Here is a 16,520-nt window from a genome sequence, read left to right on the forward strand (position 1 = left end):
CGTTGTAGTCCTTCATGTTTTGCTGATTTCGCCTGGAAAGTTGGTTCAGACCTTTGTGGTAGTGACCTGTTTCCCATTATTTTGGAGAATGATGGACATCTGTCACTTGAAATGGTTCAAAGGTGGAAGTTGGCGAAGGCAAATTGGCGTCAGTTTCGTCATCTGTCCAGCACTCGACTGCAACAATTTGTCATTACGATTCTGATGATCCCATGTCTTTGTTCACTTCCATCTTGAAGGATATTGCAGATAAAACTATTCCTAAGACTTCAGCAGTCCCAAAGTGTGTCAATTAGCCATGGCTCAATGATACGTGCAATCAAAGAGTGAAACTGGACGCTCGATATGTTCAAACGTGAACCTACTGGGGATAACCTGGATGCCTATGGTATTGCTTGGTCTAAGGCTCGTAGAGAGATCAGACAGAGTAAAAAATCATCTTGGAGAAATTTTGTCTCCAAGTTGAATTCACAAACATCTGTGAAATCTGTCTGGAATAGGGGTGGGACGTAGCTTTGTGGTACAGCACTTGTTTGGCGTGGGATCGATCCCCGATGGTGGGCCAGTGCACCACGACTGGTATGTCAAAGGCTGTAGTATGCACTACATTGTCTATGGGATTGTGCAAATAAAAGATTTCTTGCTGCTAATCGAAAAGAGGAGCCCATAAAGTGACAACAGCGGGTTTTCTCCCTCAATATATGTGTGGTCCATAACCATATGTCTATCACCATATAACTGTAAATAAAATGTGTTCAGTGCTTCGTTAAATAAAACATTTCTTTCTTTCTGTCTGGAATAGGATCCGTACAATCAAAGGTAAAGAATCCAGTAATACAGTTTATTCTGTCTTTCAGTGATATGGATGTCACCTCTCATCGTGACATAGCTAATGCATTGACAGACATCTTATAACTAATCTTCTGCTTTCAGTACAGATAAATTTAATTTAATTTGATCCTTGGACTTTTCATCTGAAGTATACAACAGGTATTTCTCTATGGAGGAATTGCAGGATGCTCTTCGAAGAGTCCATGGTACGTCAGTAGGACATGACATTCATTATCAGTTATTGAAACATGTACCTGAATGATCTTTGGTTGTTTTGAATGTTTTTAATAACATCTGGATTTCTGGTGACTTTCCTTCTAATTGGAGGGAAGCAATTATTTTTCCTATTCCCAAGCCTGGTAAGGATCCAACACATACTACTAGTTAGGATCCTATCGCTTTGACAAGTTGCATTTTACTTGTCTGGATTCTCGAATTCCACCAACTGCTTACTACTGTGCAATGTGGGTTCAGATCTAGACGAAACACAGTTGCTCATCTTGTTAGATTTGAAACCTTTTGTAAGGAAGCTTCCATCGATAATCAGCACTTGGTTTCATTGTGTTTTGATTTGGAGAAAACTTATAATATCACGTCGAAGTGGGATTTTAAATGACCTCCATCACAAGGGCCTTAGACGTCGACTTCCTGTTTTTATTTCTCAATTCACACAAGCGATGGGTGTACCTCAGTGTAGTATCCTGCCTGTAACTTTATTTTCTTTGAAAATTAACAGCATCACCCAGTGTTTAAAAACCTGGTGTGGATTGCTCGTTACATGCCAATAATTTTCAGATTTGCTATAGATCGTCCAATACGAGTATCGTCGAACGTCAGTTGCAGCCTTGTTTATATAAACTTGATCAATGGGTAACTGACAATGGCTTTAGATTCTCAAAGGTAAAAACACTTTATGTGCATATCTGCCAGAAAAGAGGTCTCCACTTAGGTCCAAAGTTGCTTTTGGACAAATATCTGATTCCAGTTGTGCAGGAGACCAAATTTCTAAGGGCTTTATTTGATAGGAAGCTCTCTTTTATTCCCCATGTTAAATATGTTAAAAATAAGGGCTTAAAATCTCTCAATATTTTAAAAGTTATTGGTAATACAGAATGTGAAGCAGACTGAAAGCTTATGCTCTGTCTGTATAGATCTCCTGTGAGGTCAAGACTTGATTATGGATGCATTGTATATATGTTGGCATGCAAGTCTTAGATCCTATACACAAGCAGGGACTTAGGCGTTGTGTTGGTGCATTTAGAACATCTCCTATAGAAAGCTTGTACGTTGTTGCACACAAACATTGTTCGGGTGCTAGGCGTGGCACAGCTTTCTCTGCAGTATGCCACCAAGATTAAATCATTACCGAAACATCCTACACATAATGCAGTGTTTGATAACAAATATATGAAGTTGTTTGATGCAATGCCAAATGCTATTCGTACATTTGGTCTTTGCATTCAGCATTTTTTTTAATTTTTATTTCCAACATTGATTTAAGTGATACTTTGGAAACTGCTTCATATTTGGGTTTACCACCTTGGTGCATTACACCACCTAAAATTATTTTTGATCACTCACATCTGAACAAAGATGGTACAGATGATGTTGTGTACAATGTTTGATGGAAATTCAAGACAGGTACCATTACATTCCTGTTTATACAGACGGACCACGGAATGGGAATTCTGTGGCTTCTGTTACAATTTTTCCTTCACACACAATTATTTCCCTTTTTATCTATTGCCAATAAAGACATTGTATTTTGTTGGGTTCCCAGCCATGTTGACATCAGGAGTAATAAAAAGGCAGATTCTGCTGCCAAGTCTGCTTTGGATTTGCCTCATACCGGGGTTGGTGTGCCCAATACTGATTTTAAACGTAGTATTAACCAATTTATCTTTTCTACCTGGCAAAATTATTGCAACGGTGCGATTGCAAACAAGCTTCATGTTGTCAATCCAGTCTTGGGAGAGTGGCAGTTCTCATATAGGCAGTATTGGAAGGATGAAATAGTCTTGTGTCATGCTAGCATCGGTCATACCTACTTGACCCATTCATTTATCTTGAAAATAGATCATCCACCTCGGTGTGAGCACTGTGAGTGTATTCTGACAGTATGCCACATTTTTGTGTAGTGCCATCATCTCAATGAAACTGATGATGTTGTCTTTAGCGTATGACTTGAGCTTTAGCCTGTTCCACCACTTGTTGTGTGGGTGAAGTCACAATGACGGGAGAGCTGTGTGGCCCCTTAGACTTCATCTTCTTGTCATTCTTGTAATCTTTACCATGCAGATTCAAGAAGCTATTCACATCCATCTGCCGTGCCATAAACTTACAAACTATGGAATCAGATTACATTATAAATGTTGGTACCAAACATTGTACTAAAAAGTGAATCATTGACGTAATATATTACTATTTTTATATAACAAGTACTTTCTAACTTGTGAAAAACATGCGTGAGGGATCAATAAACTTGATTTTAAAAAACCCAACAACAACAACAACATAATAATAATAATAATAATAATAATAACAGAAGCATCAATAGTAGTTGTAGTAGTAATCGCTGTAGTGATAGTAACAGTAGTAGTAGTAGTAGGAGAAGTAGTGGTAGTAGTTGCTGTTGTTGTACTGTGACAAAAGCAGTAACATCAATATTATCAAATCCCATGATATGTCTTATTCTGTCTGTGGGATGGCGCATATAAAAGACCCCTTACTACTAATCGATTGCTACTAATGGGTTTCCTCTCTACGACTATATGTTAAAATTACCAAATGTTTTATATCCAACAGCCGATGATTAATAAATCAATGTGTTCTAGAGGCGTCGTTAAATAGAAACAAACAGTAGTAGTATAATACTACTACCACTACTACTACTACTACTACTACTACTACTACTACTACTACTACTACTACTACTACTACTACTACTACTACTACTACTACTACTACTAGTAGTAGTAGTAGTAGCAGAAGAAGTAATAGTACTATTAGCAGTTGGGATAGTAGTACCAGAAGAAGGAGAAGAAGAAGAAGAAGTAGTAATAGTAGTAGTAATAGCAGGTCTAATTAATAACTTATTGCACGTACTTGGAGTGTGATCCAGAATATGTGTGCTCTGTGCTGTGACCCAGGGCGTCGTGCCTAAATATGAAGAGAATTAGTTGCAGATGTATCGAAGAGTCAAAAATAAAAATAAAAATAAAACAATAACATTTAAATATTTCAAATATTGCGTTAGATAGCTTTATTTGATGTTCACTTGGCAATGTATGTTACATATTTCTAAAAAGACGTATATAAAATATTGCTTTTCTGGCTTTTAGTTTTAAATCCTTTTTTTCATAAATTAAATTTGTTGGATTTGTGAAACCAAATACCTTAATATTTATTTTCATTCATATTTAATGCTTGTCCAAATACTAAGTAGTTTTGAAATTATGACTGGTCAAATGCAGGGCCCATTGATCCATTTGTTGCACTCGCGACTGTGTCAAGTAATTTCGGACGATTTTTCAATGCTAGTAACTGTTTTAATTATAAAGATATCAAGTTGCAATTTGCTGTATTAGCTAATTCATACCTGTAGAATTGTACTAATTTTGTACATATCTGTCATAATTTGTGTCCTGGAGACTCCTAAAGTTTAGTTTTTTATCATTCAGAAAAGATATTTTTTAAATTTTGGGGGACAATTACTAACTGATTATTTATCACAGATACAAACTGTTATTTGATTTGAAGTATATACCTATAGATGTTTCTTAACGAGAAAGCTTATCTGAATCAAATGTTTTATTAATGTGTAGTTAGGGTCCAAAGCGGAGAAGAAAAAATTAATTGTGAAAAATATACCTGCATATGAGGGTGGTTTGACCACGTGGGCAATTACCCAGCATCATGAGTTTTTAATATGAGTAACTCATGTGCATATGCTATAAATGGGTGAAATCTTTATAAAATTTGGAGATGGTGACACGGGAACCTCTAGTTGAGTTGGCACGTAATGACCCATGTTTGAGATGAAGTGTCACGATGGCGGGTCCTGTGATAAATGAAGCAGGTTGTTCCGTGGGGTGCTTTATATAGATGTGGGAATGGCATTCGTGGTTTTCACTCTGACTGGTAGGTATAATGATATTGGGAAATACAAAAGAGCACTCTTGAGGTATATATCACGACACTCGCTTCTCTTGCGGACGTCCCAGCAATCTTATGGATGAATACATGGATGGATGGATGTGTGTGTGTGTGTATGTGTGGCTTGATAGTTGTGCATGCACATAGGGATGGATGGATGCATGGATGTTAATAAGATCTAATGCTAGTAAAATAGGTTCTCGTTTTCTTTGTACATTAATTTCTAGCAAAACAAGAGTGGCATTAAAGTGACAGATTGTACGACATATGTTCCATTATTAAAGCCGTTTTTCATAACTTAAATTAGAAGTACTTATATTTTATTATTTAGAATATTCATTTTCGTACACCCACGTTTTTCTAATACACCAAAATGCATAGTACGAGTGCTATCAATAATATCTTCAAAGCGAATTTTGCTCACTAGGTCTAATTAATCACTTATTGCACATACTTGGAGTGTGATCCGGACACCGTGTGCTCTGTGCTGTGACCCTCGGCGTCAGGCCTAAAATGAAGATAATTAGTTGCAGATGTATCGAAGAGCCAAAAATAAAAACAAAAACAAACCAATAACATTTAAATATTTCAAATATTGCGTTAGATGTTTAACTGGCAATGCAGACGTATGTAAAATATCGTTTTTCTGGGTTTTAGTTTTAAATAATTTTTTCCATAAATTAAATTTGTTGTATTTGTCAAACCAAATACCTTGATATTTATTTTCATTCATATTTAATACTTGATTATACGGTTCCATGTAAAATACTGTCTTCTAATCGTTCATTGTTTCTCCAAATATAACAATCTTGCTCATAATGTATTATGCATGTTTTATCGTCATTTCTTACCAACTATCCCAACAATACCACATCATCTGCATAAAACATATGTATAACAAAATTAATTAAGGACCAGTTAATAGATTCTGTTTTTTTTTTAAATATTAAAAGAAACCACAGAACCCCCCCCCCCCCAACAACAACAACAACAAACAAAAATACCACAAAACAAAAACAACACCCCCGAAAATCCCCCCCCCCCCAAAAAAAAAAAAAACAACAACAAAAAAACTACAACAAAAAACCCTAATGCAACAACAACAAACAAACAACAAAACAAAACAAAACGATTTGTTTCGCTGTAAGGTGTCGACATCATGGATTATGCTTAAACTTAATGATTTAAAGAGGGAATAAGATGACACATTTCACTACGAAGAAGCACTGGGCAACAAATCGTAGAGAAATGGTTTTAATTAATGCATGAAAAAAACACTGTGCAATAATTTAACATACATCACAAATCATATTTTATTGAAAAAAAATTTGGAAGTCATTTATGATCACAACTTGCTAAATTAATATAACACTAGCAAATAACTACCAAAAGTGTACCGACCCTTAAAGCGACGTACCCAAGTTTCAAAACACTAACACTAGAGCCATTTTCTAATAATTGAAATCAGACATCAAGAAATGTAGATTTTATTGTTTATATGATCTATTTCTGCTGTGACCCAGGGCGTCAGGCCTAAATATGAAGAGAATTAGTTGCAGATGTATCGAAGAGCCCAAATTAAAACAAAAAACAAAACAATAACATTTAAATGTTTGAAATAGTAGCAGGAGTGGTAGTAGTACTAGAAGTGGTCGTAGTAGTAATGGTGGTAGTAGTATTTGTAGTAGCAGTTCAGTATTACCTATCAGTAATAGTGGTAGTAGTAATAATACAGGTGGTGGTAGTAGTAGTAGAGGTGGTTGTAGCAGTAGTAGTAGTAGTGATGGTGGTAAGAGTAGTAGTGATGGTAGTAACTAGTCATAGTAATAGCGGTAGTTGTGATGCCGTGATCGTTGTGGTGGTAGTGGAAGTAGTAGTAGTGGTGGTAGTAAATAGTTGGTGATACAGTTGGTGATACTGGTGGTAGTTGTGGTGCTGTGCTGGTTGTGGTGGTGGTAATAGTAACAGCATGATTTACCTGGCATCATCCAATGTCTGCCCGTCTGTAGGTTGTTGTCGACGTCTTCTGTAAGAATGGAAATAATACACTATTATTGACTTGGAACAGTCCTGATTTTATTTTAAGAAACAGATCAGTACCCTATTACTGATTTGGAATATTCCTGTTTTTTGTCAGAACACAGATCAATACCCTATTACATGCCTAGAATAGTCCTGGATTTCTGTTAGAACACAGATCAATATCCTATTACTGACTTAGAATATTCCTGGATTTCCGACTGTCCAACGCCTGATTCAATATTTTAATCCGCCCAAAACAAGTTATTAGTGACGACAATTTAGTCTGCTGCTAGCGCACACCAACCCGACAAGACGATCGAGTTGGCATTATCGCCGACTAGACCAACTTGTCGGGCCAGTGTGTGCTTGGTTTTCTGTTGGAACACAGATCCATACCCTATTACCGATTTGGAATATTCCTGGGTTTTTTGTTAGAACACAGATCAATACCCTGTTACTGACTTTGAATATTCCTGATTTTCTGTTAGAACACATATAAAGAATATTCTTGGTTGTCTGATAGGACACAGATCAATACCCTATTACTGACTTACTCAGGTTAATTTCAATGTTAATATATGCTAATGTATATAGCATGCAAACTAACTTTTAGTACAATTTGTTTGGAGAAATAATGAACAGGTGCACCAATAATGTTTCCGATTTTAATACTTTGAAACTTACTTTTTGGTTAATTTTAAATCTTCGACCATTTAAAAAACCTGATTATATTGACATGAACAGATATTACACGTATATTGTAATGCTGAAAATAAATTGCATAACGACATTTGTGATGGCCATGCTAATTAACACTACCACTTCCTTATTGCTTTAAGTTTTACAACTTATAAGCTTTATAATAAAAACAACATACAAGAATATGGTATAGATTAAATACATCTTTACAATAGTGAACAATGGTTGAAAGCTCTTTAGCACTATCCAAAAATACATTCTGAATCATGAATCAAAAATATTTTATAAAGATAAAATAAACCTAATAAATCATATGTATACACAGGAACTAATTACATGGATAAAAAATGAAGGACAAATTAAATATAAACACCCAGTTATGTATGGAAACTAAAACCACATATACTTATATGCACAAATACTTATATGAAGAAACAGTTTTGTTTTGATGTGGGCTACTTTGTGCATAACTGTCGGGACTATTGACCCGTCGCTGGTTAGTGATATTATGGAACACAGGTACCACCACCATCAGTATTTCACATAGTACTTTACAAATAAATGTCGTTACTGTATTGGAAATTTAATTATTAAATAGTTCAATTGCCAATGGGCAAGCTAGATCGTGCACATTACTTTACCCAACATCATTTTTCACTTGCCCCGGGGCTCTGGCAACGAGATTGTTTGCCAGTATTCAGTGATGAGTTGATTATACTTACTTCCACCATATGATGATGATGATGATGATGATCAATAGAAGCAAGAGAAGACCCACGATTATAGCGATCAATACCCAATCAGAACCAGGTTCCTCATCATCCACTACAAAATAAAAGTCCACATTAGGGTCGACAAGCGTACTCGAGCACTCGGATACGGGCCAGTGAAGAAAGACTCGAGTCCATTCACAGGACTCAAGTACCCAACTCGAGTACCCATGGAAGGAAGAACACTCTCATTTAATTAAATTTATTTTATGCCATTTTGCCATATGCATGGCGACAGTTACATTATATATACTGTCCGAAAAACAGCGTGCATAAAACATATACATTACAATTGGTGTATACATAGACCATGTGTGGGATGTTTCCGTCATGTCAGTGTGCAGTGTCAATGTCCAAAGTAAGATATAAGGTTACAATACTAATAGCTAGCTAATTTCCATCAGATACATTAACGTTAAACATGTAATGCGCGTAAAATATCACATGTGTTCCCTTTTGATGGTGGTATTAAGACATCAATACACAAAACACGTCGCCGTTTATGAAAATAGGAGAATATTGGATTGCTGTGTCTGTAATTTGCACATTTGTCGTCAAATACGTATTCATTAGATACGTTAACCACTTCCAATACATATGGAATATTGGCACCACAATTAAAAGTTACCTCACATAACCAATACCAGGTATGTGATTGAAACATTTTTTAAAAAGCTGAAAATTATACATGCGTGCCGAAAGCACGTAATTGAGTGCAGAATGCACGAGATGACTAGGGTGGTCTGGGGGCATGAACATTTTTTTAAAAGCGGAATTCCTCCAATTAGCGGAAGAATCACATGTCTGCAATACAGATGCGAGCTATTTCCATTTGGAGCACATTTAGAGGTTTGAAGATTTAATTCAAGTAAGAAAATCCGACAATATCAGGTGAGTAACATCATATCTCTCCCTTTTTGTTCTGACATTGTCTGACATTGCTAACATTGTGCATTTTAATGTTTATTACTTTAGTGGTTGCCATGAAATAGGATGACATAATCTATGTATAGAAACAACTCGACAATTTTAAAACAACAGGCTATTTGCTTAGTTAAAGGGAAATTCCTGAGTTTGCTACACTGTAAGATGTTTCTGACTAATAAAATATTTCTACGATTAAACTCACATAATAAATATATTTTCTTGTTTAGACTATCAATGTCTGTATATTTAATGTGTTTCTGGTCGTCTTAATATTTGTAAGAAGTCCAAACTGGATTGTGTCTTCAAATAATTTTGTATGTACGAAAATAATAATAATTAGGAAATAAAATAAAATTTTACGTAGTACAAATAATTAGAACGATCAGAAACACGTTTAATATACAGCCACTAATATATTATGCAGAAAAATATATTTGATATGTAATTACAATCGTTAAACTGTCTCTGTTAGTCGATAATATCTTAAAAATTGCAGCAAACACAGGAATGCCCCTTTAACGTAATTGATGACACATTAACGTATTTAATGTAAGTCTACTATTGTGTGGTGAAGTCATAAACTATCTTCTGGCAATGAAAATACCCTTTATTTTACATTCAACCAATACGACGTCCAAAAATATTGAATCATAACGTATCTGACATAATAGTTAACGTATCTGACGGGAAATCAGCGAATAATGTAATTTGATTTCACATTAGTCATATATTGTTTGCACAGATAGTAGCAAAGTGTCGACTTTTAGAAAATGGTTGTATTTGATCATTTCAGGATCCGATGACAACCAAAACAATGCAACCGCTGTTTTGACAGTGCTACCTAAATTGAAGGCTACATTTCCTGAAATGCAGCATGTGCACTATTGGACTGATAGTCCATCTTCCCAGTATCGGAATCAGCACATTTTCTACACCGTTTACACCACAAAGAGCTATTTGATATGGAAGCTCGTTGGAATTATTTTTGAAGCGGACATGGAAAAAGCCTGTGCGATGGACTCGGGGGAAAATGCAAACGCCAACCATCTGATGCAGTGCAACCAGGTAAAGTAAGCATCCAAGATGGTCACGATTTCTACGAATGGGCAATAGGCATCCATAAATCCATCAAATATCAGTTTTATTCCTCCATTGACATTACTAAAACATCAAAGCAGCAATCGCCTTCCATTGCAAAGGTCATACCAAGCACGATGAAAATGCATGCAATTTTTGCCAAAGACGGTGATCTATATTCAAGATATGTTTCCTGTTACTGCGTTGGTTGTCTTCATGAAGTTTTAGATGCAAATGTAACAGTTTTGGAGAAGACACACGCCAAAGGCAAATATTCAACATATAAGTGGCCAAATCGTCCTGATGAAATGTTTATAAAACTTGAAGATATTCTTTTTTCATAGATAAACCACACCCAATTAGTAAAACCATACGCCAGTACACAATATCACCAAGATCGAATGTGCATTCAAATAAAACTTGTCATAAAGTTTGACATGATTTTGGAAAAGCAGCAGAGCTGTACCAGTATGCTTTTTTTTTAACTAGTTATGGATCACTGGTCGGTGCAAGTGGTTTACACCTACCCATTGAGCCTTGCGGAGCACTCACTCAGGGTTTGGAGTTGGTATCTGGATTAAAAATCCCATGCCTCGACTGGGATCCGAACCCAGTACCTACCATCCTGTAGACCGATGGCCTAACCACGACGCCATAGAGGCCGTTTTTTTTACATGAGATACCTTAATATTTTACTCTTCAACATTTATGAATATTTCTGATGCTACTGGTATAGAAAGACAACACACTACGAATGTAGTAAAATCCATTTTCATTAAGGTATATGAATATATAAAACAACATTGTGTAGTACCAATGCTAATTTTGTTACTGGCTATTATTGTTTTGACAGTTTCGTATTATTTACCGTGTACGTTTTGAGAAGAACCAGATGTTGACAAATTGTTTACCTGTATTGGAATACCACTCTAATAATAGTATATTAGGTTTAATATATTTTTAATAAAGAAAATTTGAACACCATAAAGTTGTATACGTTTTACTTGATCTTCAAGACAATTCTCACGTTTAACGTATCTGACAATCAGAAAATAGACTGCTGTTATTCTTATCAGTATATTTGGAATATATAGTCATATCTGTGTCAGCCAATGGATGATTCATAAATCCAAGATATGTTTCTATTTGATTTAAAATATAAGGGTTCCATCCTTGAAAGTTCATTTTATACTCAACTCGTATGGGTAGATTGTTCACTTATCTAAGAATGAGCGTTCTTATTCTCATTATCACAAATGATAACAAGTCCATAGTATTTTAGATGTTATTCCAATGCCATCATGGATAGTTATTATACAGTTTACACAATTGGAGTATCTTAGGTTAAAATGACCTAAGACTTCCATTGTGGAATATATTCCAGGGACATGTATACTAGCATACACTCACTGATGGTTCTATCACAATTACATATCGATTTAGAAATCATGATAAATATGCAGCCTGAATAGTTGGATTACTCTTTGTTGATTAACAATAAAACAATATTATATTTGTACTTACCCACATCACTGCATATGGGTCCTTTGAATCCTGAAAGACATCTGCATTCAGTGCAATTTGTAACCACTGTACCACCATTCAAACACGCAAATCCACATTTTCCTGAAATGAGTTTGTTTTTGTTTAGTGATACCACTAGAGCACACTGAATTATTAATCATCGGCTACTGGATGTTCTCTAGAAATGAATACACTATGTTTATTAGTTCCCTATCGGTCCAACCTGAGGAGCCTATACGCTCCGTTTAGGTCCTGTCTGTCTGTCTGTATATTTCTCTGAACTTTTCATCTGAAATGCCTCAAGACTTTCATGGTGATTTGCACATTTTTGACAGAGCAATGGCCCATGAATTTAGATGATACGAAAGAAAATTCTTAACTTTTTTTTTTTAAACTGCCTCAAGATATTCATCTGAATTTTTTTTATAGTGCAGCTGGCTCAGCTAATTTTTTGGTCATCGATTCTTGCACTTTTGAGTAGAAGTGTGAAACTTGGCACACATGTTCTTTGACCTATTCTGAACAATTCTGGATATGGATTCAGGTCATATCATTAATTGTAACTTGGAGAATCCCTTCAAGGAGGACAGTGAAGATCTTCTCATAATCTATACCATGAATATTTGTGAAGCAAGCCCTTAAACTTGGCAAGGACCAATACTGGCAGTCTAATGTGCACAGTCATCTGCTTCTACGAGGGGCGTTGTTTTCAGAAGTAATATATTTTTTTCCAAATAGTAATATGAACTATTGGAAGATACGACATTCTAGAGGGTCATTCCACGTATTATTAAAGTCACAGACCCTAGTTTCAACCCATAATAATGGACACTAAGTCTGATTAATCTGCAAACTTGTAACACATCTGGATAAAGTTACAATAAACAAGAATCTGAGACGTTGAAACGGGAAAATACATTATAAACTAGACTAGCTCGTCTCCCTAACCATTACTTCTCAGAGTTATGTGTGTTTTTAGTATTATGAAAAATGTATTTCGTGGTATCACTAACACTATGATGACAGGAAACACTTTGCATGTAGGGAAATGGATAATCTAAAGAATAAAATGCAAGTAATGTCTAATTTCAACTATAAAAAGTGGCTTCAATAGTGAAAAATATATTGTAGTGTTTAAAAACTATAGGGGGGTGTCATTTTAAAATTGAAATTCAGTTAATAAAGCTTGTTTCTTTCTATTTTCCATTTACCAATAGATGGCTAAGTGATAATTTTATTGAAGATTTATTTATTACTACGTAATAAGTTAGCAATGATACTAAATGGTAACTTTTTACAATTAATCATAATAACTAACTGAATTTAAACTAGCATAATGTTACAACTTGTTCTAGTAATCAATGGCAAAATCATGTAGATTCAATCCTAGACAGAGCCCTTATGACTTCCAACTAGAACCCACAATAGTAAAACTGACAGCAATTGTCACTTTCAACTAGAACCCATAATCATATGATTACCAACTAGCTTAGAGTACATGTATACCCTGCTTAAAGCACGTGTATACCCTGCTTAAAGCACTGCAAAATAGCAAAATACAGAATTTGACCGTGAAAATAACCTTATCGTCATTTCAAGGTCATGAATGGATCAGCAGTATATGACTTCCTATAAGTTTTCAATACATAATATGACACCTAACTGGAATAGTTTAGCTGTCATTTAAGATTAGCTGCTGACTTGGATCGATATCCAGTTTTTTTCAAAATGGGTCAAGGTATAATTGTGGCAAATGTTATTCTTCTCAAAGGTTCAGGATTTTTTGGTATAGCAACTGCACTATTATAGATGAAAAATGATTTTTATGGCAATTTACCCATTTTTGGGAGAGTTATGGCCCTTGAACTTAGGAGATACAAAAATTCGGTAGAGGACATATATTGCATTAGAAGTACTCACAATGCATTTTAAAGGGAAAGCTTGTTACGACATCCCTAGAGAAATTATTGGCTATTGGATGTGAAACGTTTGGTGATTTTTACTCGTATACTGCGGTAGGGTATCTTTTCATAATCCACATGAACACAGATTTGTTTTTCTTTTTAATGCAAACCAAACGAAACGATTGACAAAAATACTTAAAATGGAGTTAGGTACGAGGCACAAACTTACGACAGGCACTTCCTTCCCAATGTCCAAAACAGTTACACTTGTCACAGTCATCGTTAGGACTTCCACCATTTTCACACTTTAATGGGCAAGGAGCTGCAATAAATGTCAACATACAGCGAGTTTCGGGAACATTGATGATTTTTTGTTTTTTATGTTACATACCTGGATTAAATTGAAAAAAAAACAAATTAACCGAACCAAATGCCCATCAACCTATCAATGACGTACTTTGATAACCTGCAGTATCATGCTAACACACTTTCTGTGTGACCCCATAAGTCGGTGCTGATAATTTGTGATAATAAGTGTTATCACAATACGTCCTGATAAGATCTACGTTGCTTGCATGAAAACGTTCGCGTTGCTATTTGTTATCAGGTCAACAGGAAATGAATGTTCTGCTTCTCAGTGGGTTGGATGTTAGTTTTTCCAAACAACCAATTCCGATGGTAGTACGTACGGTCCCATTTCACGGGAATGTGAAACGTGGGAGCAATCTTTTTTGGATATGGTCGAACGTAGATTTTTAATTTAATTTGGTTAGAATGAGATGAAATATGTTGGCCATCTGAGAAATTAAACTTTACGTTTTAAAATGGCCAAGAACGAAATGGCAGAACATTGTCTAATATGATTATAGAAATGGTATACCAATGGTCATTACAGAATTAATGTGGGTATACATTTAATTGATGAAACCTGTTTTTAAAAGATATGTTACTATTTTACTCTAGGGCATTTTGAAAGCGTAATGACATTCAGCTTGAGATGTCATGACAATGTAATTGGAAAACTCATATTGTATTTATAACACTTTTTTTCTTCTACACGGCAGTATTGTTTTTACAGATTTCAAATGTTTAAGAAATTGTGTTTGATTATCAAAGGTGCATAGCGTTGCATGCATATATATATATATATATATATATATATATATATATATATATATATATATATATATATATATATGTATGTATATGTATATGTATATGTATATGTGTATATGTATATATATACACAGGCTTTCAAGTGACCAATAACAAAAAAGTAGGGATAAAAGTAGGATGATTTTTTTATTTAAAGTAGGGAAAAGTAGGGATTTTAAGGGCAAAAAGTAGGGATAGTAGGGCTCTTTACTTACCTTTTCGATGCAAATACATGACTACTGACCTTTTCACCAATTCTGATGTACATGTACATATAGTGTATCTTTGCTTAGAAACCAGTGCTTCAAGAGGGATTAAGCAACAGAATGAAGAGATGAACCTGGAATGGGTAATGTTTTATTAGATCCAATTCCAGAACACACACTAACAATGAATACGTCAGAACATGGTGGTATCATCAAGCAAAAACATACTAACATCAATTTGTTTACATTTAAAGCATAATATCAAACTTATTTGGCATCAGTCACATGTTTACAAAGTGACATAAGTAAGCAACAAACCAGACAAGACTTTTGTACACAGAGTATGTTAAGCTGAAATATGTTTAATAATGCCAAGGTCATACAAGCAATACTAGCATGACTAGGTTATGGTTTATACGGGTATTTAAAAGAAGCAACAATCTAAACTACATACAACAAACATATGGTTGCTACAGTTAGCATGGTTATAACAAAAACAAGCAAGGGTTTTGTACATTGTCAGGCAGGTATTTTATAGTGATAAGGCAATATATGTGCTACTAGCATGGTTATATATATATTTCTTTATATGAGATAGAAAAGAACTAGCCACCTGAGCTACTTATTACAAGCACATAATTTCTACAGCCGTTAACTAAGATTAATGTTCAGATCACCACCATCTAAAGCATTTAGTTCAGACCACAACCACAAATATTTAGTACAGCTATGCAACACAACACTTTCTTTCCTTTCTCACTTTCTTTCAGTAATGGCACACTTTCAAGCAATTTACGCCTCTTTACATCAATGTCATGCCCCTGTTCTCTGCATTTTTCCATGGCAGTCCTTGCTTGGTCAAGAGACGCTGAGCAATGTTTATCTTAGAAACGTTTTTCTCCTTAATACCATTTATTAGTCTTTTACTAGCTTCTTCAAATACACTGTTTGCACGATTCAGATCTTCTTGAAGCTGTTTTCCATTAGATTTCACTTCACTCTCTTTCTGACTTAGCTTCCTTTTTCTTTCTTCATTTTTGTTCATTTTTTCGCTGTACTCTTTTCTCTCTTTTTCTTCTGCATGCTTTTTCCTCTTAAGAAGTTCTGCCTGTGACTTCTCTTCGTCTAGCCTTTCTTGGTATTTCTTGTATGATCCTTGAATGCATGTTATCATTTTCCTGGTTATTGACACTGAAGTAACATTTCCATGAAGTGTCACAGCATCACGAGTTAGCCTAAGCCATTCAATG

General features: G+C 35.1%; 1 protein-coding gene across 3 annotated transcripts in view; it reads right to left on the reverse strand.

Moving 5' to 3' along the window:
• LOC121373296 overlaps positions 1-16,520 on the reverse strand; it is a 38,030-nt gene that overhangs the window by 3,096 nt on the left and 18,414 nt on the right. Inside the window, exons 6-11 of one of the 3 annotated variants that reach the window (XM_041499839.1) lie at positions 14,139-14,231; positions 12,006-12,107; positions 8,430-8,532; positions 6,965-7,012; positions 5,441-5,494; positions 3,937-3,990 (exon numbers count right to left, since the gene is read on the reverse strand). In XM_041499839.1, coding sequence (XP_041355773.1) covers positions 3,937-3,990; positions 5,441-5,494; positions 6,965-7,012; positions 8,430-8,532; positions 12,006-12,107; positions 14,139-14,231 — 454 coding nt within the window. The remainder of the gene's footprint in view (positions 1-3,936; positions 3,991-5,440; positions 5,495-6,964; positions 7,013-8,429; positions 8,533-12,005; positions 12,108-14,138; positions 14,232-16,520) is intronic. The other 2 variants (XM_041499841.1, XM_041499840.1) reach the window with 2 other exon arrangements.

This window comes from Gigantopelta aegis, chromosome 5 (genome assembly GCF_016097555.1).
Source record: "Gigantopelta aegis isolate Gae_Host chromosome 5, Gae_host_genome, whole genome shotgun sequence".
NCBI lineage: Eukaryota > Metazoa > Mollusca > Gastropoda > Neomphalida > Peltospiridae > Gigantopelta > Gigantopelta aegis.